We start from the raw sequence: 25,786 nt of genomic DNA, 5'->3' as shown, positions 1-25,786 counted from the left end.
CACTACAGTGTCATAGAAGATTTGCTGAATTAATAGATGGGTTCATTCTCTTTTTTCTGAGTCCTTCGTGTTGCTAAATTAAGCTAAATGTCCTGTACTGTCTTATCTTCCTCAGCCTTTACAACACAGTTTGCTACCTCTGTTTCTGTTCTGATGTGGCAGGGCTGGTTCCTTTCTCCTTTTGGAGAGAAGAAAAAAAAAAGATTTTCTCTGGCATATCCTCTCTACTTTCTACCTTTTCTGGTTGGACAGAGAACTGGTAAGAAAGGGACAAAATTATAGTTTATTATAGCAGAAGTTCATTTATCCTATTCCTTTATGTTGGGGTTTATTGTTGTCAGATAACTAGTTCTTGACATCCTGCATCTGTCACCCATCATGGTTTGTAACTATTAGGATGATGGTACATGTGTTTTTTTTTTTTTTTTTCCAAGTGGACAGCATTCTGTCCTGTTTCCATGAGGTGAGAAAAACAGTTTAAGGTAAGGATTTGGAGATACAGAACAGTAACTGCATATTAATATTCTGTGCAATCTATCTGCATCCTAGCACACACTAGAAGTGCTCTGTTTGAAGTAGTATAGATTTGGACACTTTCCAAGATGCCAGAGGAATAGGAGACCATATTTTTGTCTAGTCTCAGGAATTCAGTTAGAAAACTATCAAATGATTCTAAACACCTGCAAATTCAACTGGAGATCTAAGAAAAGAATTGGCACAACTCTGCAAATAGAAAAGTGACCACTTTCTGCAAGAATGACAAGACAGAAAAACTCATCTCAGAAAAAGAACAAGAAGCAGTACTGACTGCCAGGTCCTAATCAGTATGGATTTAAGTAAGATGTTGGAACTAGAGGGATCCCTGGGTGGCGCAGCGGTTTAGCGCCTGCCTTTGGCCCAGGGCGCGATCCTGGAGACCCGGGATCGAGTCCCACGTCGGGCTCCCGGTGCATGGAGCCTGCTTCTCCCTCTGCCTGTGTCTCTGCCTCTCTCTCTCTCTCTGTGTGTGACTATCATAAATAAATAAAAAATTAAAAAAAAAGATGTTGGAACTAGAGTTCAGAATAATGATTATAAAGTTACTAGCTAGGCTTGAAAACATAGAAAACACTAGAGAATCCCTTTCTGGAGAAATGAACTAAAATCTAATCAAGTCAAAATAAAACAGGCTATTCATGAGATACAATAAAAAATAGAAAATCTAGGGCACCTGGGTGGCTTAGTCAGTTAGGCATCTGCCTTCGGCTTAGGTCATGATCCCAGGGTCCTGGGATCGAGCCTTGCATTCAGACTCCTTACTCTCTGGGGAGCCTGCTTGTCCCTCTCCCTCTCCCTGCCACTCTCCCTGCTTGGGCTCGCTATTTGTGTCAAATCTTTTTTTTTTTTTTAAGATTTATTTATTTAGTTATTTATTTATGATAGACACAGAAAGAGAGAGAGAGAGAGAAAGAAAGAGCGAGAGGGGCAGAGACACAGGAGGAGGGAAAAGCAGACTCCATGCCAGGAGCCCGACGTGGGACTCGATCCCGGGACTCCAGGATCACGCCCCGGGCCAAAGGCAGGCACTAAACCGCTGAGCCACCCAGGGATCCCCTGTGTCAAATAAATCTTAAAAAAAAAAAATTGGAGGCTCTAAATGCTAGGATAAATGAGGCAGAAGAGACCATTAGTGATATGGAAGACAAAATGATAGAGAATAAAGAAGCTGAGAAAAAGATAACTACTGGATCACCAGGGGAGAATTTGAGAGATAAGTGATGTTATAAAGTTTAAAAAATTTTGCATAATTGAGATCCCAAAAGAAGAGGGAAGGGGTGAGGGCCCAAAGGTATATTGGAGCAAATTATAGCTGAGAACGTCCCTAATCTGGGGGAGGAAACAGGTATCTGAAGTCCAGGAGGCACAGAGAATCCCCCCTCAAAATCCATAAAAATAAGTCAATACCCCAGCATATAATAATAGTGAAACTTGCAAATCTCAGAGACAAAGAGAAAGTCCTGAAAGCAGCTCAAGACGAGATCCATAACCTACAAGAATAGAAACATTACATTGACAGCAGATCTATCCACAGAAACCAGAAAGGACAGGCATGATATATTCCAGGTGCTAAATGAGAAAATATGCAGCCAAGAATACTTTATCCAGCAAGGACGTCATTCAGATTGGAAAGAGATAAAGAGCTTCCAAGACGAACAGAAACTAAAAGAATTTGTGATCACAAAACCAGCCCTGCAAGAAATATTAAAAGAGATCCCTTAAGCAAAGAGAGAGCCCAAAGTAACATAGACCAGAAAGGAATAAAGACAGTCTACAGAAACAAGGATTTTGACATGTAATACAATGGCACTAAATTCATACCTTTTAGTAGTTACTCTGAATGTAAATGGGCTAAATGCCCTAATCAAAAGACATAGGGTAACAGATTGGTTAGAAAGCAAGACCCATCAATATGCTGTCTACAAGGGACTCATTTTATTTATTTTTTTATAAATTTATTTTTTATTGGTGTTCAATTTGCCAACATATAGAATAACACCCAGTGCTCATCCTATCAAGTGCCCCCCTTGGTGCCCATCACCCAGTCACCCCCACTCCCTGCCCACCTCCCTTTCCACTACCCCTAGTTCGTTTCCCAGAGTTAGGAGTCTCTCATGTTCTGTCTCCCTTTCTGAAATTCCCCATTCATTTTTTCTCCTTTCCCTTTTATTCCCTTTCACTATTTTTTATATTCCCCAAATGAATGAGACCATATAATGTTTGTCCTTCTCCTATTGACTTATTTCACTCAACATAATACCCTCCAGTTCCATCCACGTCAAAGCAAATGGTGGGTATTTGTCGTTTCTATTACTCAGCCATTAGAAAAGGGACTCATTTTAGACCTAAAGATACTTGCGGATTGAAAGTGAAAGGGTAGAAATTTTTTTTTTAAGATTTTATTTATTCATTCATGACAGAGAGAGAGAGAGGCAGAGACACAGGCAGAGGGACAAGCAGGCTCCAGGCAGGGAGCCCGATGTGGGACTCGATCCCTGGACTCCAGGATCACACCCTGGGTGGAAGGCAAGCGCTAAACCGCTGAGCCACCCAGGGATCCCATGGAAATCTATTTATCATCCTAATGGACATCAAAAGAAATTAGATTTTAATTATTTATTTTTTAAGATTTTATTTTTATTTATTCATGAGCGAAACGGAGAGAGAGGCAACATAGGCAGTGGGAGAAGCAAGCTCCCTATGGGGAGCCTAATGGGAGACTCATTCGCAGGACCCTGGGATCACGACCTGAGCTGAAGGCAGATGCTCAACCACTGAACCTCCCAGGCGTCCCAAAATAAATTAGATTTTAAACCAAAGACTATAATAAGACATGAGGAAGGACACTAAATCACTAAATCATAACTAAAGAGTTAGTTAACAAGAAGATTTAACAATTGTAATATTTATGCCCCTAACATGGGAGCAGCCAATTATATAAACCAATTAATAACAAAATTAAAGAAAACACATTGATAATAATACATTAATAGTAGGGGACTTTAACACCTTATTCTTGGCAATGGACAGATCATCTAAACAGAAGATAAACAAGGAAAAAAAGGGCTTTGAATGACCCACTGGACCAGATGGACTTCAGATGCATTCAGAGCATTCCATACGAAAGCAACAGAACAGACATTCTTCTCAAGTGCACATGCAACATTCTCCAGAATAGAAGATTCTGGATCATTCCCTGAATATTTTTGGACCACAATACTTTGAAACTGGAACTCAGTCACAAGAGGAAATTTGGAAAGAACTCAAATACTTGAAGGTTATATAGAGTGTCCTACTAAACACTGGGTCAACCAGGAAATTAAAGAAGAATTTTAGAAATTCATGGAATCAAATGAAACACAGCTGTTCAAAACCTTTGGGATGCAGCAAAGGCTGCCCTAAGTAGGGAAGTATATAACAATACAAGTGTTTCTCAAAAAACAAGAAGATCTCAAATACACAATCTAACATTACACCTAAAAGAGCTAAAGAACAGCAAGTAAAGCCTAAACCCAGTAGGAGAAGAGAATTAATAAAGATTAGAGCAGAATTCAATGAAACAGAAACCAAAAGAACACTAGAACAGATCAACGAAACTAGGAGCTGGTTGCTTACAGGAATTAGTGAGATTGACAAACCCCTGGCCAGACTTAGAAAAAGGAAAGAGAAAGAACCCAGAGAAACTAAATCATGAATGAAAGAGGAGAGATCACAACCAACACCAAAGAAATACAAATAATTATAAGAACATATTATGAACAACTATATGCCAACAAATTAGGCAACCTGGAAGAAATGGATGCATCCCTAGAAGTGTATAAGCTGCCCAAACTGAAGTAGTGTAAAATTTACTTTTTCTTAGTCATTTACTCTGTAATTTGTTGCCTGTCTCATGTCCTATATTACAATTTTAGTTTATTAAGTACCATGAGAAAGTTCTCAACCCCTAAGACACTGAAATAGATTTGTAAAGTTGACCTCACTCATTGGCCTTACCTTCTGCTAGTAGTAGCTTATGCATAAAAATGACTCTCCATCCCTGCCTTACATTCTACCCTCTATTCGAAAACGTGCATCCTCTTATAGGGCCTGATCTCATTTTACTGTAAATAAAGCTATCTGATTAATATAAACATCTTTAGATATGTTTAAATAGCACTTATTTCAATAAAGATATACTTAATACTGGTCCTATGAGTGGAAAATTTTATTCTTGGAATTTGCAGATTTTCTTTTGCAAGCTGACCTTCCTCAAATCTTGCTAGAGATTCAAGGATACAGAATACTCCAATACACCATTCTCTTCATACAGTGATCTAATAAAGAATGTTCTTTACTTTCCTGCCACATTCAGTATTCTTGTCCTTGCTTTGAGAGTATGTGCTCATTTATTCAAAAAACCCCATATTCCATCTTATCTGCCCCTTATTTCCTCTGTAGTCTAGCCTTTTCTGCTTCCTTCACTTAATCCTTTCCTTTTGGGACTTGAGATAAAATGAGATGGGACTGTTTTTGCCATTTGGAGCATAATATGTAAGTACTTTGCTCTCTACATGAAAAGGAAGTAAAGTTCTAACTATAGTCACACGGAGGCTTGTCTTGGCTTCTGGAATCAAAATGTTCAGGCTCATCTTATGATTTTGATAGTTTTCTAGTGGTTTTTGACCAAGTACCCAGAATCTACCCTCTTGTGGGTAAATTTACCTTTTATTGTTAAATGAGATAAGTAGCATTCACTAAGAGTATCTATAATATATGATCATAGTTTTTTAAATCTTTGCTTTCTGTTGCACAGCTCACTGTTACGATATAATGGGCCTTAATTAAGCAGATGTACTGACTTTTGCTTGGCATTTATTTTTGTCCTATTACTGTGCGTTGTATGTATTAGTTGTATGTTGTAGTCTGTAGCATACTTTTATACCAGTAAACTTCTGAATGCTTAAATAAAGACAGTGCTGATTTCCAAACTTTCCTACAATTTTAAGAAGAGTTAACATCTAAATATAACAGGCAGTGGGTCTCCCTATCGTAATATCTATTATATAATACATTCTAATTTTTTTTTACATTCTAATTTTTTAAATAGATTTTTCAGTACTTTTAATATATATTGCCTTATGGCATCCATTTTATCTGATAGGAAGTCAGCTAATAATAAGTATCTTTGTTCCCCTTTATATCAGGGGTCTATAAACTATGGCCCATGTACCTAATCTGGCCTACTGCCTGAGTTTGTGTGGTCTGTGCACTAAGGAATGCTTTTTACATTTTTAAATGGTTGGAAACAACCAAAAGAAGATATTTAATATGAAATTCAGGTGGAAGTATCCATAAATAAAAAATTGTTGGACCACAACAGTGTCTGTTGAATGTGGTTGCTTTTGTGTTACAATGGCTGAGTTGAGTTGCAACACAAACCATGTACCCTAAAATATTTACTATGTACTCTATGTCCCTTTACAGATAATTTGTCAGTCTCTAATATATGTGGTGAATTCATTTTCCTTTTTTTCTGCTTAGAGATTTTCTCTTTGTCTTTTAACAGTTTATGCATTAATGTGTCTGAGTGTGGATCTCTTTGTGTTCCTTTTACTTGGGGTTTATTTAGCTTCTGGGGTCTGTTCACCTTTTTCTTTTTTAAATCAAATTTGGGAAGTTTTGTTACCTCCTCTGTCATTTTGCTTTGTGACAATGGAGCCTGTTTCTCTTCCCTCTGCCTATATCTCTGCCTCTCTTTCTGTGTGTCTCATGAATAAATAAATAAAATCTTAAAAAAAAAAAGATTTTATTTAGTCATGAGAGACACACCAAGAGAGAGGCAGAGACCTAGACAGAGAGAGAAGCAGGTCCCCGCAAGGAACTTGATGTGGGGCTCGATTTCGGGACTCCAGGATCATGCCCTGGGCTGAAGGCAGACGCTCAACCTCTGAGCCACCCAGGCATCCCCTAAAATTGCAGGGTTTTATTCAACTTCAGTATATAATTACTGCCAAAATTTTTCTAGAGTGATTTAACCCTGCGACTAGCCAGGCTCTAGCTTAGGCAGGTCAGTTTCTTCTTCTTCTTCTTCTCCTTCTCCTCCTTCTCCTCCTCTCCTCTCCTCTCTCCTCCCTCCTCCTCCTCCCCTCCTCCTCCTCCCCTCCTCCTCCTCCCCCTCCTCCTCCTCCCCTCCTCCTCCTCCCCTCCTCCTCCTCCCCTCCTCCTCCTCCCCTCCTCCTCGTCCCCTCCTCCTCCTCCCCCTCCTCCTCGTCCCCTCCTCCTCCTCCCCTCCTCCTCGTCCCCTCCTCCTCCTCCCCCTCCTCCTCCTCCCCTCCTCCTCCTCCCCTTCCTCCTCCTCTCTCTTTTTTTTGCCTTAAGGTTAGTACTTTCTTAAAATCTTGTTTAAGAAACTTTGTTTTTTCAAAGGTTTATTGGTTTCTTTTTCACACATCAACCTGCCATCCATGTAGAAAAAAAATAATTGTGTTTTGTAGAGGTCAAGATTCCTTTTGATTGCATATGAATAATGCATAGTTGAACCAGCCTAATTTATTGGGGAAAAAAATTTCTTTTCCCCATTGTATGTGTCAACTTAATCATAAATCAGGCAACCACATACATATGGATTTGTTTCTAAGTTTTGTATTCTATTTATGTATCTGCCCTGTGTCAATACCATGCTGTGTTGATTTCTGTAGCAGTATCTTGGTATCTTGTATAACTGCTCTGGCTTGGTTCTTCCTCCTCAAGATTGACTATTCTACACCTTTTATCTATCTATATACATTTTATAATCGGCTCTTCAATATTCACAGTGTTGATAGGAAATTTGATTGTCATTACATTGACAATAGATTAATTGGAGGAGAATTGATATCTTTACAATATTGAGTCTTTTATGTGGTATATCCTCTTTATATCTAGTCTCTAAAATTTATCTGAATAATATTTTATATTTCTCACTGCATAGATTTTTCACTAGTTTTACTCCAAGGTATTTAATGTTTTTTGATATAATAGTATAGTTGTAAAGGTTAAAAAACATTTTTTTTTAATGTCTCTGCTGAAGAACTCTGCCCTCCATGTTTCCCTATATACACCTTTGCCCTTTTTTGGAAACAAGGTTTTCCCAGGAATCCGTTCAGATCCAGTGTGTGAGTCATATCCTCTGCTTTCAAGCAGGGAATCTGGTCCAGTCCTGGAGACTGTAGGTTAGGTTTGGCCACAGGGCCCTTTGAAATTTGGTTTCAGAGCTGTTTGGGTATCACCCGGCCTAGGGCATCTGCATCTGCAGGTGTCCAGCAGAGGATGTTATAAGCTAAGTGAGAGGTTTGGGAAGGGAGCTGGCTTCCTGTCTCCGGCCAGAGAAAATAAAGGTATCTCCTTCCCAGATGGTTGCCATTCCCATTGGAAATGTGGACTTTGGCCCTGCTTGTATTGTAGTCTCCCATCTCACTGCTGCTTTTCTAACTGTGTCTCAGTTCATACTCCAGGGCCGTGAGGCTGTTACTGACATAACTAGGGTACCAAGACAGGTGGCAAGTTCCCAGTCAGTCCCTGAACGCTTGGTGCTTAGCTGGCTAGGACATTCATGGAGAAGGGTAAAGGTTTAATTTTCTGTCATGCTGGTACTTGAAACCATTTGTTTTTGTATTTTGACCTTGTATCTGGTGATTGTCTAAATTCACTTATTAATCCTAAGTGTTTATCTGCAGATTTTTACATACACATTCATATATTTTGTGAATAATGATAGTTTTTAACTCCTTCCAGTCCTTTTTCTTTTTCTTATTGCATTGCTGTGACATCAAGTACTATGTTGAATAGAAGCAATTGTAGTGGGCATCCTTATCTCAGAGATGATCTCTGGTGGTAGAAAGCGATTTAAAATTTACCACTAAGTGTATTATTTGCTGTAGATTTGTTTTTGTAGATATTCTTTATCAGAGAAAGGAAGTTCCCTTCTATTACTGTTTTGCTTACAGTTGTTATCCTAAATAGGTGTTAAATTTTATCAAATGAATTTTCTGCATATAATCAGATAACAACTAGATTTTTCCTTTATTTGAGTAATGTGGTCAGTTATATTGATTTTTGAAAATTAGGCTACCCTTCCATAAATCCCACTCACTTAGTTTTGATATTTATTTTTATAACTAGAAGCTTGTACTTTTGATCCCCTTCACCCATTTTACCCTCCATCCCCTGCCTTTGGCAACCACCAATCTGTTCTTTATCTGTGAGCTTGTTTGTTGTGTTTTGTTTTATTTGCTTCCACATATAAATGAGATAATATGATACTAGTCTTTCTCTGCCTATTTCTCTTAGCAAAACATCCTCAGGGTCCATTGGTGTCTCAAGTGGCAGAATTTCCTTCCTTTTTTTAAGATTTTATTTATTTATTTATTTATTTATTTATTTATTTATTTATTTATTTATTTATTTAATTTATATTTATGAGACACACAGAGAGAGGCAGACACAAGCAGAGGGAGAAGCAGGCTCCATGCTGGAAGCCTGACACAAGACTCAATCCTAGGATCCTGGGATTATGACCTGTGCCAAAGGCAGATGCTCAACCACTGACCAGGTGGTTTTATATTTATCCTTCCTTTTTTATAGTTGAATAATATTCCCGTGTGTGTGTGTGTGTGTGTCTGTCACAATTTCCTTTATTTTTATTTTGTATTTTTACAAAGTATGATATTAGTTTCAGGTGTACATGGTGATTCGACAGGTGTTTTTTTTAAAAGATTTTATTTATTTATTCATGAGAGACAGAGAGGCAGACACAGGCAAAGGGAGAAACAGGCTCCATGCAGAGAGCCTGATCAGCACTCGATCCTGGGACTCCAGGATCACTCACTGAGCCGAAGGCAGGTGCTCAACCACAGAGCCACCCAGGCGTCCCATCTATTTTTAATCCTTGAGGAACCTCCATACTGTTTTCCATAGTGGCTGCACCACTTTATATTCCCACCAACCGTACGTGAGGATTCCCTTTTTGTCCACATCCTCGCCAACACCTGTTATTTCCTAGCCATTGATAACTAGCCATTCTTATTGGTGTGAGATGGTATCTTATTGTGGTTTTGATTTGCATTTCCCTGATAATTAGTTAGGTTGAGCATCTTTTCTTGTGTCCATTGGGGCCATCTATAAGTCTTTAGAAAAACGTCTCTTCGGGTCCTCTGCCCATTTTCATTGGATTATTTGTAGTAGATTTTTTTTTTTTTTTTTTGGTATTGGTTTGTGCAAGTTCCTTAAATATTTGGGGTATTAGCCCCAATTTGGGTTTGCAAATGTTCTCTCCCATTCAGTACGTTGTCATTAGTTGTGGTTTCCTTCACTACTGCGCAAAAGATTTTTATTTTGGTGTATTCCTAATAGTTTAAGAATTATCAATTCCAATCTTCTCAGAGGAGTTACATTTGGTTTTTGTTGATTTTCATTATTAAATGTTTGGATTTCATTTTATTGATGTCTTTTTTTTTATTACCTTTTTTCGTTACTTCTTTGGATTGGATTTGCTGTTCTTTCTGTTATTTAAAAAAATTGTTTTTAAAGATTTTATTTATTTATTCATGAGAGACACAGAGAGAAAGAGAGGCAGAGACACAGGCAGAGGGAGAAGCAGGCTCCTTGCAGGGAGCCTGATGTGGGACTCTCCCGGGTCCCCAGGATCATACCCTGGGTGAAGGCAGCGCTAAACCGCTGAGCCACCCGGGCTGCCCTCTCTCACTTCTTTATATTGAAGGTTAGAACATTGTTTTAAAAACAAAAACAAAAACAACATTGTTTTCAGCCCTTTGTTGGTTTTCCGTTTTATGTATTTCAAACCTAAAATTGGTCTTTAAGCACTCATGAGTTTGATGTGTTGTATTGATATACCATTCAGCTTATTCTGTTTTCTAATATTTCTTGTGATTTCTTCTTTGACTCATGGATTGTTCTAAGTGTATTAATTTCTAAACATTTGGGGACTTCTCTAGATTGTATTACCAGAGAACATGAATTATTTCAGTTCTTTGAAATTTGTTGAAGCTTGTTTTGTATCCTCGTATATGGTTGATTCTTATAAATTTTCTATATGACCTGAAAAGAACAAGTATTCCCCAGAGTAGTATTCTCTATATGGTAAGTATGTTAAATTTGTTAATTATGTTCGATGTATTTTTTATACCCACTGCTGTCTTTTGTCTGCCTATTCTGACATCTTTTAAGTTACATTTCTCTTCTACTTTTTTATATATTATGCAGCTAATTTCTGTATTTTGTTTTTTAAAGATTTTATTTATTTATTCATGAGAGACACAGGCAGAGGGAGAAGCAGGCTCCATGCAGAGAGCCTGAAGTGGGACTCGATCCCTGGTCCCCAGGATCAGGTCCCGGGCTGAAGGCAGAAGGCAGCGGCGCTAAACCACGGAGCCATCTGGGCTGCCCAATTCTGTATTTTTTTAAAACACTATAGTACATTGTAATACTATGTATTTATCCATTCTGACATTCTTTCTTATTATGTATTTCTGTGCTTTCTCTTGTAATCAGTTCTTGAAGACTTTGATCAGTTCTTGACGACTTTTTTTTAACTGGTTTTGCTTATTTTGGTGTAGGTCCCTGTGTAGCACATTGTTTTCAATGTGCGTAGCATTTTCTTGAATGTCTTGGAGGACACTTATACTTATTTTAAACCTTGCAGTGATTTTCACCTTTGTTGTTGAATTTTATACATGTTTATATATACAAATGAGGGGTTAGATCAGAGATTATGAAAACAAATGTCTTCTGGGGCTAGGCAAGTAATGTAAATGTCAGAAGTGGGGTAGGAATTTTACAGTTGGAATATATGCTCCTTCAACTGCAGCAGCCACTCTGCTTACTCAGCTAATCAGTGATGTGGTAATTCAAGCCCTATGTTCTGAAATCTTCTGACTTCCTGTGACATGCTAGAAAATCATATGGAGTATGAATTTTCCTGAAATTTACACGCTGACAGGTATCTCACTTAAAAAAAAAAAAAACAAATAGAAAAGATCAGCTTGCCAATTTGCCACCTGTGCCCTAGGCACCTCTGGTCTCTGGTAGTGGGATTATTGTTCTCCAGCCCAGATGGAAAGCTCTATTCCTCAGAATTGAACACGAGTGTTGCTTGTAGGAGCTCTTGATTTATGACAGTGTGGTTGTTCAGAGAGCCCTCTATACTGATGAAGTAGTTTATTGTAGGACTATAGATATAAGGGATCTGGGGCACTATCATTTTTTAATCCATTTGGTTCTACAGGGATCCCATTTAGAAGTCCCAGTTCAGAGAATTATGCATTTTGATTCTTGTGTTGGGCACAGATACAGAAGTCAGCAGCTTTGAGAGCAAGATACCAGGAGCTCATTTTATAACCTTATTTTTTTTTTAAAAAAAGATTTTATTTATTTATTTGAAGAGCGTACAAGTAGGCAGAATAGCGGGAAGAGGGGGAAGAAGGGAGCCCAATGACACTGGGCTCGATCCCAGGACCCTGAAATCATGACCTGAGTCTAAAGCAGAAGCTCAACCGACTGAGTCACCCAAGCACCCCTCATTTTATAACCTTTTAATAACCTCTTCAACTGTAGATGTTTTTCCTCCTCTGGTTCTGGGCTGTTTGCTTTCCTGGACTCTGGAAAATTACGTTTTCAAAGATTTTTCCTTTCACATTTTTACATGTTATTGTTGCTTCAACTTTCACATGTTACCCTAGCTTTCCAGGAATACTGTAAATTTAGTTTCCTGTTGGTAAAATTTTAGGTAGAAGTGCAGAAAACCAGCTGTGTATGTGATGTGTATTTATGTACATTATGTATATGTTATGATGTACATGCAGTTATTTATTAGCTTCATTGTACCAGAAGTCCGCTCAACTCTAAACTTTCAGTCCCTAGGAAACACCATTATAGGGGTGCCTAGGTGGCTCAGTTAAGCATTTGCTTTTGGCTCAGTCATGATCTCAGGGTCCTGGGATCAAGCCCTGCATCAAGGCTCCCTGCTTTGTGGGGAGCCTGCTTCTCCCTCTCCTGCTGCTCCCCCTACTTGTGCTCTCTCACTCTCTCTGTCAAATAAATAAAACCTTTTAAAAAAAGAAAAGGAAATACCGTTATATTTAATGCTTACGATAGTCCTTCTGAAGAATAAAGGCAATATCTTCCTTAAGTTTTATTTTCTATAGGAAAATGTTAAAAATAAAAGCTTTGATTTTATCAGAGATGTTTAATATACTTTTTATCATTAGGTTTAATTTATTATGGTAACAGTTACTGTTCTTTGCAGTTAGATTATTTGTATAATATATTTAATTTTTTGAATTTATCAAAATGAGTAGAATAGTGCTGTTTTCGTTATAGCTGCTTTATTTTACGAAGGTTTAGCTTTTTTTTTTTACTGTCTTACTTTGTTTTACTTATTTATCCAATAAATTTTAACTGCTTTCTTTTTTCCCCACTCTATCCTGCATTAGGAAAAAGTAGAAGAGTTTTGAAAAGCACATATCGAAGATTTTTAGAGGAACTTCCTGCATCATGGCACTATTGCCCAGAAATGTTCCCTCATATAGCCAGACATCCCATTAGATCTCTCTAGTGTAATGTACAGCCCAATAAATGCATACTCCATTGTTCAATCATGGATATAGTTTTGCCAGATTTAAGTGGTTTTCTCTTGTTGGTGGATTGTATCATTTGCACAAGTGAATGCATGTGTGGGTTGTTTTGAGTATAGAGTTGTTTTAGGGGGAGGTCAGAGGATAGAGCCGGAGGCAGTGGAGGATGGGCAGTTGTGTCCCTTTGACAGCATGCACGCAGCCCTGGAATTGGTGTAGTATTTACTGGCACTTCTCCACCTTCTGTTTCCTCCTGGCAGGAACTGTGAGAAACTCCCATGAGCAAGGGGAATCTCAGAAATGTCTGTAGGTTCTCAGCGTCAGTTTGACAGAGACAGAATATAGAAGGGGAGAAGAGAGGGTTGTGAGACAGTGGATACATCCTACACCTAGTGGCATACCCAGGGTCAGAGAAACATTTTTTAAAGATATACTAACTTTCTTGTGTTTTGCTGTTTGACCATATTTTTGTGATGCATGTAACAAATGAAACTACTTCTGATATTGATTAGCATTCTGTTTTCTTTATTTTTTTATTTTTATTTTTTTATTTATGATAGTTACAGAGAGAATGAGAGAGAGAGGGGCAGAGACACAGGCAGAGGGAGAAGCAGGCTCCATGCACCGGGAGCCCGATGTGGGATTTGATCCCAGGTCTCCAGGATCGTGCCCTGGGCCAAAGGCAGGCGCCAAACCGCTGCGCCACCCAGGGATCCCGGATTCTGTTTTCTTTAGAGAACATTTTTGTATTTTGTGCCCTATGAAATCTGTTATTTTTGAGGTTCTTCTGAGAACTTCGATGATTTTTAACTTGAGGTATTTGCTGTCCTTTATTTACTTTCCTGTCTTTCCAGTACAAATAGGTAGAATTCAAATGTCACTAGCTGAGATAACAAACCTTTTCTAAACCTTAAAAATAATCTTGTTAGAGGAAAGGTTGGAAATAATTTCTTCGAATGCATTTTACTTTCATAGCATTCCATGCAAACTTACTGAAGTCTCTAATGTCAGTATCTTCACCCTCATCCAGGACAGCAGTGTCAGCAGGAATGAGGTAAAGGAATGTAAACACTTGGTGTTTATTTACCTTGTTTATTCCAATGTCATTACATCTTCTAATTCCACACAATTAAAAATAAAACCTGCAAGACACATCATTTTGTCGTGTGCATCACTGTTTATTTATATTCACCATTTTCTTTGCTGTTTATTTCATCTTGCATCTCACATCGTGCATCTAGATTATTTTCCTTCTTCTGGAAGTGAAGGAAACTTTTATATATATATATATATATCTCATAAGTTAGATTACTGTAAGTTAGGAAACTAGTTTTTGCTAGGTTGAAAATTGTACTTAAAGCACATTTTAACTGGGTATAGAATTGTAGGTTGGCATTTGTTGTCTTTTCCTCATTATGTTGAGGATAGGATAGCATGCTTCTTGTCTGGGCTCCATTGTTAGTGGAGTTACAAAGCCATCTTTTTTTTTTTTAAGATTTTATTTATTTATTCATGAGAGACAGAGAGAGAGGCAGAGACACAGGCAGAGGGAGAAGCAGGATCCATGCAGGGAGCCCGACGTGGGACTCGATCCTAGGACCCCAGGATCAGGCCCTGGGCTGAAAGTGGCACTAAACTGCTGAGCCACCTCGGCTGCCCAACAAAGCCATCTTTCTAGGCAGTCTGTATTTTTCTTGCAGCTTTTAAGTTTTTTTTTTTTTTGTTTTCTGATTGTGAGTTTGGATTTCTTTTTATATTACTTAGGATTTATTACGCTACTTTAATCTCTGCACTAATGTCTGTCATTGGTTCTAGTACATCTTCAGCCATTGGCTCCTGAAATGTGTCCGCCTCATTCTCATTACAAGACAAATTTAATTGAAGTTGTGTCAGATTTCCTTACAGGATCGTCTGGGGCTTTTGCTTTCTCTTTTATTTTTTGTCTTTTTGTCTCCATGCTGCATTCTGGATGGTCTGTTGACCTACTTTTGGGTTCAGAAATTAATTCTCTTAGCCATGTCTACTCTTGTTAAACATCTCCATTGAGTTCTGAACTTAAGTCAATACGTTTTTTTCTATTTTGGAATTTTTTTCTTTTTAAAATCTCTGGACTTTCTTATTTCTTACAGCTTCTAGTTCAAAAATTTCAAGCTTATTTTCTGTATCTAGACTATAGTAAGTATATTCTTCATTAAAAAAAAAAAAGGATTTTGTTTGAGAGAGAGAGAGAGCGCACACCAGTGAGGGCAGGAGCAAGCAGACTCCCTGCTGAGTGAGGAGTCCAGCATGGGGCTCAATCCCATTACCCTGAGATCATGACCTGAGCTGAAGTCAAACCCTTAACCAACTAAGCTGCCTAGGTGCCCCAAGCATATTCTTTTTAAAGTCTGTTAAGTAATTCCAGAATGTGAAGTCATTGAAAGTCTGTTTCTATTATAATATATATATTTTTTGTTGCTGTTTCTTGCTCATGAGGTCATATTTCCTTTTGTATCTCATTACCTTTGATTATGTCCTGGTCATTATATTTGAGAAAAAAAAATATGGTTGATTTGAGGCCTAGATGATGCTTTTTCAGGATTGATTTTAGATTTTTTTTTTCTGCTAGATACCAGAAGTACTACCAGTCTGGAATCACTGTGATCTAAATTTAAGGCTTGAGGCTTCCTAGACTACCTAGGTCACATGAAGCTAGGCTGCAGGTTCATACTTGAGTTTATATAACCCTTTGTGGTACCTGCTTATAATTAGTGGTGGTGAAGAGTATATCCAATTAATTTATATTTGCTGCAGATGCTTTTGTAAGAAAGGCATCAGAGTGCTCGAGTGTAGGTTCTTGCCTTATTTAGATTTCTACCTCATTTTTTATGTTTTCATACTTCTAGGATATTTTTCATGCTTCACTGATACTTAAAATGTTTTCATTCCAGGGTTCATCTTATTTACCTAATCTAACATTAATAGAGGCAAAAATCTTTCCCTTTAATTTGTTTTTGAATTTCTCTTGATGTTTGTTTGCTTTTTGTAGGTTCTACATGAAACATTTCCTCAACACACATTCCTCATGAATGGTCTCATTCAAGGTGTGAAGGTAAGAACAGTTTTTGTGTGGTTCACAAGGAACCAAAGGCAGGAATCCTTAGTAGTTTAACTGGGATGTAGGGAAAGAATCATTATTTGTTCTGGAGACCTAAATCTAAACTTTTAACTGGATTATCAATGTCAAAATTAACTATATCCCAAGTCCATAAGGCATAGAAAGGTTTACTGGTAAAAGCAGTACTTCATTTTTATTAACACATACATAGCAGTTTATAAAGAGTTTAATTATGTGAGCTTTTAATTGCCCTGCCTATCATGTTCTTATCTGCTTTTGAAATTGACTTTGATATTGAGGAAGAAGGCAGCATCAAGATTTAATTAGCTGAATAATAGTCTTGTCAAAGCTGGTGTGTGTTCTAGTCACAACTAAGTTTACAACCATGTAATTAATTAGCCTTCATTCACTGTTTAAATTTTATTTTTTTTTCACTGTTTAAATTTTAATATGACATCAGAAAAGCTTATAAATAAGAGGTTAAAATAGAATGTTATATTCCAGTCCCACTTTATATAGTATATTATACAGGAATAGTGTCGGATGTGTCCCTCCCAGCTTAGATAGTATTGATCTGTGAGCTCTGGAGTACACTTAAAGTTATGCCCTAATAATTTGCTGAATTCACAGCCTTGAGCAGCATTACTTGTAACGAGTGCTATTTATTCTTTTCCTATTTTCGAAAATAATTTGAGAATGTTTACAATAACAGCTTTTTATTTTTTTTAAGATTTATTAATTTCAGAGAGCAAGCATGAGCTGGGGGGAGGGGCAGAAGGAGGGAGAGAGAGAATCTTCAGCAGACTCCCAGCTGAGCCCAACTAGGAGCTCGATATGACTACCCAGAGATCATGACCTCAGCTGAAATCAAGAGTTGGACATTTAATGAACTGAGCCACGTGGGTGCCCCTAAAATGGCTTTTTATTCTTTTTTTTTAAGATTTTATTTATTTATTCATGAGAGACACAGAGAGAAAGAGAGGCAGAGACGCAGGCAGAGGGAGAAGCAGGGTCCATGCAGGGAGCCTGACGTGGGACTCGATCCCGGGTCTCCAGGATCACACCCTGGGCTGAAGGCAAGCGCTAAACCTCTGAGCCACCCAGGGATCCGCTTGAGATTTCTCTTCTTCTCCCCTTGCATGCATGCGGTCATGCACTCTCTAAATAAAAATCTTATTAAAAGATCTAACAAAGTGATTATACAGATAAAATGAGCTAGTATATGTAAAGCTGTTAGCACAATACCTTCATGAGCCAAGTAAAATGTTGCAAAGAGAAATATGTAAAAAACAAAAACTATTAGAAGAAAATTTTAGTGACCATTTTCTTACCAGTTTGGGAAAAGATTTCCTTTTCTTAAAAAAAGAATTTATAAAGGAAAAGATTGAGTCTTTTATATCAGTATTTTAACATTGGTAAGGTCAAAATCACCATCATAAAAATTAAGAAAAATGACAAAGTGTTATTTGCAATATGTATAATAGGAGGACTATATAAAAGTGCTCTCAAAGTAAACATGGGAAAATGATTGATAACCCAGAAGGGCAAGGAAGGATGTAAGCTAGCAGTTTACAAAAGATGTCAGTGTAAAAATAGTTTTTTTACTAGTAAGCAATGAATCCCAAATGAAATGAGATTATATTTTCACATAGATATTGGTAGAAAATTTCAACTGACAGTAACTAGTTGACTTTGTGGTAAATTAGTTCCCCATACATGTTGATAAGAGGATACGTTGGTGTAGCTTTCCTGGAAGGCAGTGTTTATTTTTATTTATTTATTATTATTTTTATTGTTTTGTATATTTTTTTTTGTTGGAGTTCGATATGCCAACATATAGTATAACACCCAGTGCTCATCCCATTAAGTGCCCCCCTCAGTACCCTTCACACAGTCACCCCAACCCCCAGCCCACCTCGCCTTCAACTACCCCTTGTTCGTTTCCCAGAGTTAGGATTCTCTCATGTTCTGTCACCCTCTCCGATATTTCCCACTCATTTTCTCTCTTTTCCCCTTTAATCCCTTTCACTATTTTTTATATTCTCCAAATGAATGAGGCCATATAATGTTTGTTGGAAGGCAGTATTTAAAGAACCTCAAAACATTCACTTATTTTAACAAAGCAAGTCAGTTTCTAGAAAATTGCTCTAATCATGTATTCAGAGGTTTAGGTAAAGGGCTGTTAGTAGTAGTAAATATGGAAGAAAAAATGCCTTAAACTTAGAAGAAGTACTTTGTGGCACAGCCATATGATGTAATCCTGGTACATGAAGAAAGCATTTCTAAATAACACCACATAATGTGTGAGCCAAAAAGGTTGTAAAACTATAGTATGGTTTTGGTTTTGTTTTTACCAAAATACATATGGTAAGCAGTGGGGTGATGTGACTAAAATGAAGTCACCTGAAGTGTGAAAGCATGTGGATTTATGGATGATCTGCCATTTTCTTCTTTATGTTCTTTCTTTCTAGATTTTCCACAGTTAACTTGTACCTTGTAAGTGTACTGTCATAATACATGGGTGAAAAAGTTTATGTTTAGGGTGAGCACCGCTAAAGGATACAAGAGAAAATAGACTGTGAATTCTCCAATTTTAGGTTTTTCTCTAGCAACTTTATTCAGGGAAAATACACATACCATGCAAGTCAACCGTGCAATTAAAAGTATACATTCAGTGGGTTTATTGTGTTTACAGACTTGTATAGCCATCAGCACACAATTTTAGAATATTTTCATCACCCCCCAAAAGAACTCCTATACCCATTAGCAGTCACTCATTTGCCCCCCGTCCTCTTCAGCTGCAAGCAAGCACAGATCTACTTTTCTGCCTCTTAGATTTGCGTGTTCTAACATCATAAATAGAACCATACTGGGAGCCCAGGTGACTCAGTTAAGCATCCAACTTTGATTTTGGCTCAGGTCGTGATAGTGAAGGCCTAAGATTGAGCCCCATGTTAGGCTCTATGCTCAGCTTGTCCTTCTGCCTCTGCTCCTGCCTTTGCTTTCTCTCCCTCTCAAATAAATAAAATCTCAAAAACACTTTTTAAAAAAACGAATGGAACCATACTCTAAAATGGTCTTTGTGACTGCCCTCTTTCACTTCCATGGTGTCATTCAGGCCCACTTGTGTTGTAGCACATGTTAGTACTTCATTCTTTTTATAGCCAAATAATATTCTATTGTATGAACATACATAGTTCATCTGTTAGTGATGAACTTTTGAATTGCTTCCACTTCTTGGCCTGAATAACAATACTGCTGTGAACATTTGTATACAAGTTTTCATGTGGCTCTGTGTTTTCACTTCACCCTAGGAATACACCAAGGAGCACTAGAATTGCTAGATCACTTGATATTTTGATGGTTTTAATTATGTTTTTAAATTAACATCTTTCTTAACTCTCTTTCTGACAAGTCATATGTGTTCCTCATCCCACAGACTTTGGAGATATGGGTGGCTCAAGCCTTGGACAACAGTTTCCTCTATCTCTACACTCACTCCCTGGATGACATTATCAGACTTAACCACTTTTCAACTCTCAAATAGATATCTTCCTAGACCTTAGCTCAGAACTCCAGACTTGCGTACCCAGTTGCCTTATTGACACTCTCTTTCCTTGTCTTATAAACATCTCAAAGTTATTACACCAAAACTAAGTTCCTCATCTTCCTCTCCAGCCTGACCTGCTCATAAGCCTTCTTCATTTCAGTTACTGGTCATGTCATTCTCATTCAGACCAAAATCCCTGGAGTCGGTCTTGACTCCTTTCTTTTTCCAAACCCATTCCAGCAGCAGATTTTTTGGTTGTACCTTGAAAATAGATCTATGATGAAAATACTCCCTGGTCTCCTTTCAGAAAATAGAGATCCTGATAACTACAAGTCTGCTTGTGGCTTTTTTTTTTTTTTTTTTTTAGAGAGAGAGAGAGAAAGACGGACACATACACAGAGATAGTGAGAGAGAGAGCACAAGCAAGCACAAGCCAGGAGAGGGAGGAGCAGACTTCCTGCTGAGCAGGGAGCCTGATGGGGGGGGCTCCATCCCAGGTCCCTGGGTTCATGACAAAGGCAGATGCTTAACCAACTGAGCCCCCCAACAAACCCCTGCTTGTGGCATTCTTTTTTTTTTTTTTAAGATTTTATTTATTTATTCATGAAAGACACACACACAGAGGCAGAGACACAGGCAGAGGGAGAAGCGGCTCTGTGCAGGAAGCCTGCTGTGAGACTCAATCCTGGGACTCTAGGTTCATGCCATGGGCCAAAGGCAGGCACTAAACTGCTGAGCCACCCAGGGATCCTCTGCTTGTGGCATTCTTAACCAATTCCATCTCTGCTCCATTTTCTACTCTGGCATCATCCCTGGTCTCTTCTATACTCTCTTCTGACCTTGCCCCAACCAAAGCTTCCTTAGTCTGTGCTTGCTTGAGGGCTTTGCAGGTTCTGTTTTTCTTCTGCTTGCTTTCCCCCAAATACTGGCCTCATTCCCTAACCCTTAGTTCTTTACCAGATGTCATTTTTTAGTGAAGCCTTTACTGACTACTGTCTTGAATAATGTAGCCTGTTCTCATCACCTCATTCCCCCTACTCTGCTTTTTCTCCAGAAGCATTATAATTTCACCTCTGACATGCTATATATTTTGCTTTGTGTTGTTATTGTGTGTCCTTCTCAACCTTTCTCTTTTAGACTGGAACCTTCTTGAAGACATGAATTTCTGTCTGCTTTGCTTACTGTTTGTTATCCTCAGCACCTAGAACAGTTCTTGGCAAATGACAGATGCGCAGTAAATATTGATTTAATATTTCTTTCCAGTCTTTTTTTTTTAATTTTTTTTAAGCAATTTTTTTAAATTTTTTATTTATTTATGATAGGCACACAGTGAGAGAGAGAGAGAGGGGGCAGAGACACAGGCAGAGGGAGAAGCAGGCTCCATGCACCGGGAGCCCGACGTGGGATTTGATCCCGGGTCTCCAGGATCGGGCCCTGGGCCAAAGGCAGGCGTCAAACCGCTGCGCCACCCAGGGATCCCCAGTCTTTTTCTTTTTTAAGGCTTTATTTATTTATTCATGAGAGAGGCAGAGACGCAGGCAGAGGGAGAAGCAGGCTCCTCACAGGCTCCTCACTTGATCCTGGGATCGAGATCATGCCTCTTGAGCCGAAGGCAGACGCTCAACCGCTGAGCCACCCAGGCGTCCCTTTCCAGTCTTTTTCTATGAATTTTTAAATAGTCAAGATCCAGTTTACACAGAGACTGTAATTTTGCTCTTGTATCCATCAGCAATCACTAATTATATCATAGTAATTTCTCCATGACATTAAAAACTATATGAAGTATAGGCAGCCCTCTTTTTGCACATTCCAGTGTGCACAAATTGGAGGTATTCAAGTTCAGGGAAAAAATACCAGCCCCCTGCAACATTATAGTTCAAATCTCTGTTACCATGGTGTATTAACTGTGAGTAACTGCATAAAGTATGAACTGCTGCTGGCTCACCTGTCCACAGAACACTACAAAAATAAGATGAACCTCATGATCAGTAACCATTCATGGTACTTCAAAATGTTGGTGACTCATCACTGTGTATCTCTTCGTTCCTGCACAGACAGCAAAGCATGTAGCTGTGTTGCCTCCTTGTCTCCAGTGATAAACCCATATGACAGTTGACAGAAATGGATTATTGAAAAGGAACTCAGCCAACAAGGTTGGAAGTGCAGTGAGAAGTAATTACTGATAATGCTAGAAGTGAGATCAAATAGAACCTCTGCATAGTTAAAGAAGAAATAAGCTGGTTGAGGCGTACAGCCAGCAGAATTTAGTAAAGATAAACTCATCAGTGTAAAGGAGAACAGTGTGATGAGGAAGATGTCCCAGAGGAAGTGAAGTCAGCAGAAGGCTTCACATTAAAGGAATTGTAGGGATGGTATTTCATGACATTGAAAACACAAAGGACAAAATGTTGGAAATTGATTCAGATTTAGAAAGAGGTCTGACAATTTGCCAATGTACAGAGGATAGATCCTCACTGCATGTCATTAGTTATATGGCTTAGTAGGAAGTCAAGCACTGTTTAAATGACTCTTGATAAGTTTTTTCTTTTTAAGATTTTATTTATTTATTCATGAGAGACAGAGAGAGAGAGAGAGAGAGAGAGAGAGAGAGAAAGGCAGAGACACAAGCAGAGGGAGAAGCAGGCTCCATGCAGGGAGCCTGATATGGCACTTGATTCCAGGACTCCGGGATCACGCCCTGGGCTGAAAGCAGGTGCCAAACCACTGAGCCACCCAGTTGTCCCTTGATACATTTTTTATAAGGAAATATACTTTATTTCTTAAGGTTTTAAATTACAGTGTAAATAAATATTGGTAAATATTAGTTTTTATGTTTTTTTCTTTTCACTAGTATTAAGAGATTAATAATATAAATAATATATATTAAAAGATTTAAGAAATAGACATCAGGGGGGGAGGGGCAAGATGGCGGAAGAGCAGGGTCCCCAAATCACCTGTCCCCACCAAATTACCTAGATAACCTTCAAACCATCCTGAAAATTTACGAATTCGGCCTGAGATGTAAAGAGAGACCAGCTGGAATGCTACAGTGAGAAAAGTTCGCGCTTCTATCAAGGTAGGAAGACGGGGAAAAAGAAATAAAGAAACAAAAGGCCTCCAAGGGGGAGGGGCCCTGCGAGGAGCCGGGCTGAGGCCCGGGCGAGTGTCCCCAGGACAGGAGAGCCCCGTCCCGGAGGAGCAGGAGCTGCACCAACCTTCCCGGGCGGGCGGAAAGGGGCTCGCAGGGAGTTGGAGCAGGACCCAGGAGAGCGGGGATGCCCTCAGGCTCCCTGGGACACTAACAGACACCTGCGAGCGCAGGAGAGTGCTCCGAGCTCCCTAAGGGCTGCAGCGCGCACGGCGGACCGGGGACCCACCGGAGCAGCTCGGAGCAGCTCGGAGGGGCTCGGGAGCGGCTCCAGGGAGGGAGCTGCAGGGCGGGAGCGCGAATCCCACAGCGCAGGCCCCGGAGCACAGGGCGCCGGGACACAGCCCAGGACCCGGCCTCCCCCAGGACAGGCAGAGGCCGGGAGGGCCCAGGACAGCAAGGACGCTCCTGCCCCGAGCTGAGCAGATCAGCGGCCCCGCCCCGGAGCCTCCAGGCCCAGCGGACGGAGAACCGAGAGCCGAGAGCCCCGAGCCCCGTAGTTCCTGCGGAGGCTGAATCCAGGCTTCCAGAGTTGCCATAGCAACTGCGACTGTTCCTCCTGGGGCCCCACCGGATAAACAACCCCCGCTGAGCCCGGCAGCAGGCAGGGGCAGAGCAGCTCCCCCAAGTGCTAACACCTGAAAATCAGCACAGCAGGCCCCTCCCCCAGAAGACCAGCTGGACGGACCAGTGATACTCCCCCGTGTTCCAATACAACTTGTTTCTGGCCACTCTGCACTGAGCAAAATGACTAGAAGGAAAACCTCACTTCAAAAGAAAGAATCAGAAACAGCCCTCTCTCCCACAGAGTTACAAAATCTGGATTACACTTCAATGTCAGAAAGCCAATTCAGAAGCACTATTCTACAGCTACTGGTGGCTCTAGAAAAAAGCATTAAGGCCTCACGAGACTTCATGACTGCAGAATTTAGATCCAATCAGGCAGAAATTAAAAATCAATTGAATGAGATGCAATCCAAACTAGAAGTCCTAACGACGAGGGTTAACGAGGTGGAAGAACGAGTGAGTGACATAGAAGACAAGTTAATGGCAAAGAGGGAAACTGAGGAAAAAAGAGATAAACAATTAAAGAACCATGAAGACAGATTAAGGCAAATAAATGACACTCTAAGGAAGAAAAACCTACGTTTAATTGGGGTTCCCGAGGGCGCCGAAAGGGACAGAGGGCCAGAATATGTATTTGAACAAATCCTAGCTGAAAACTTTCCCAATCTGGGAAGGGAAACAGGCATTCAGATCCAGGAAATAGAGAGATCCCCCCCTAAAATCAATAAAAACCGTTCAACACCTCGACATCTAATAGTGAAGCTTGCAAATTCCAAAGATAAAGAGAAGATCCTTAAAGCAGCAAGAGATAAGAAGTCCCTGACTTTCATGGGGAGGAATATTAGGGTAACAGCAGACCTCTCCACAGAGACCTGGCAGGCCAGAAAGGGCTGGCAGGATATATTCAGGGTCCTAAATGAGAAGAACATGCAACCAAGAATACTTTATCCAGCAAGGCTCTCATTCAAAATGGAAGGAGAGATAAAGAGCTTCCAAGACAGGCAGGAACTGAAAGAATATGTGACCTCCAAACCAGCTCTGCAAGAAATTTTAAGGGGGACTCTTAAAACTCCCCTTTAAGAAGAAGTTCAAGTAACTCTGAATGTGAATGGGCTTAATGGCCCCATCAAAAGGCGCAGAGTTTCAGACTGGATAAAAAAACAGGACCCATCTATTTGCTGTCTACAAGAGACTCATTTTAGACAGAAGGACACCTACAACCTGAAAATAAAAGGTTGGAGAACCATTTACCATTCAAATGGTTCTCAAAATATACCCTAAAAACTACAGAACACTTCTGAAAGAAATTGAGGAAGACACAAAGAGATGGAAAAATATTCCATGCTCATGGATTGGCAGAATTAATATTGTGAAAATGTCAATGTTACCCAGGGCAATTTACACGTATAATGCAATCCCTATCAAAATACCATGGACTTTCTTCAGAGACTTAGAACAAATTATTTTAAGATTTGTGTGGAATCAGAAAAGACCCCAAACAGCCAGGGGAATTTTAAAAAAAGAAAACCATATCTGGGGGCATCACAATGCCAGATTTCAGGTTGTACTACAAAGCTGTGTTCATCAAGACAGTGTGGTACTGGCACAAAAACAGACATATAGATCAATGGAACAGAACAGAGAACCCAGAAGTGGACCCTGAACTTTATGCTCAACTAATATACGATAAAGGAGGAAAGACGATCCACTAGAAGAAAGACAGTCTCTTCAATAAATGGTGCTGGGAAAATTGGACATCCACATGCAGAAGAATGAAACTGGACCACTCTCTTGCACCATACACAAAGATAAACTCAAAATAGATGAAAGATCTAAATGTGAGACAAGATTCCATCAAAATCCCAGAGAAGAACTCAGGCAACACCCTTTTTGAACTTGGCCACAGTAACCGGAGAAGGACAAACAGTGTATGTTCTCATTCATTTGGGGAATATGAATAATAGCGAAAGGGAATATAAGGGAAGGGAGAAGAAATGTGTGAGAAATATCAGAAAGGGAGACAAAACATAAAGACTTCTAACTCTGGGAAATGAACTAGGGGTGGTGGAGGGGGAGGAGGGTGGGGGGTGGGGGTGAATGGGTGGCGGGCACTGAGGGGTACACTTGACGGGATGAGCACTGGGTGTTATTCTGTATGTTGGTAAATTGAACACCAATAAAAATTAATTTATAAAAAAAAAAAAAAGAAATAGACATCACATGATTTTGGGGCTGGCAAGTCTGAAATATGTAGGGCAGGCAGAACTTTTTCTTCC

The 25,786-nt window shown here is 39.4% G+C and overlaps 2 protein-coding genes across 5 annotated transcripts in view; one reads left to right on the top strand and one right to left on the bottom strand.

Annotated features, from left to right (window-relative positions):
• The window catches only part of LOC129499895 (uncharacterized), an 80,530-nt gene that overhangs the window by 8,912 nt on the left and 45,832 nt on the right, over positions 1-25,786 (bottom strand). The window lies entirely within an intron of this gene.
• Positions 1-25,786, top strand: part of MFSD14B (major facilitator superfamily domain containing 14B) — a 76,076-nt gene that overhangs the window by 24,246 nt on the left and 26,044 nt on the right. For 3 of the 4 annotated variants that reach the window (XM_055309928.1, XM_055309930.1, XM_055309931.1), the window contains one exon: positions 16,177-16,239. The exons of the other annotated variant lie outside the window; for it this stretch is intronic. In XM_055309928.1, the coding sequence (XP_055165903.1) occupies positions 16,177-16,239 (63 nt within the window). The remainder of the gene's footprint in view (positions 1-16,176; positions 16,240-25,786) is intronic. 4 annotated transcript variants of the gene reach the window in all.

Source organism: Nyctereutes procyonoides, unplaced genomic scaffold, assembly GCF_905146905.1.
Source record: "Nyctereutes procyonoides isolate TBG_1078 unplaced genomic scaffold, NYPRO_anot_genome, whole genome shotgun sequence".
Lineage (NCBI taxonomy): Eukaryota > Metazoa > Chordata > Mammalia > Carnivora > Canidae > Nyctereutes > Nyctereutes procyonoides.
This window is presented reverse-complemented; position numbering and strand designations above follow the sequence as displayed.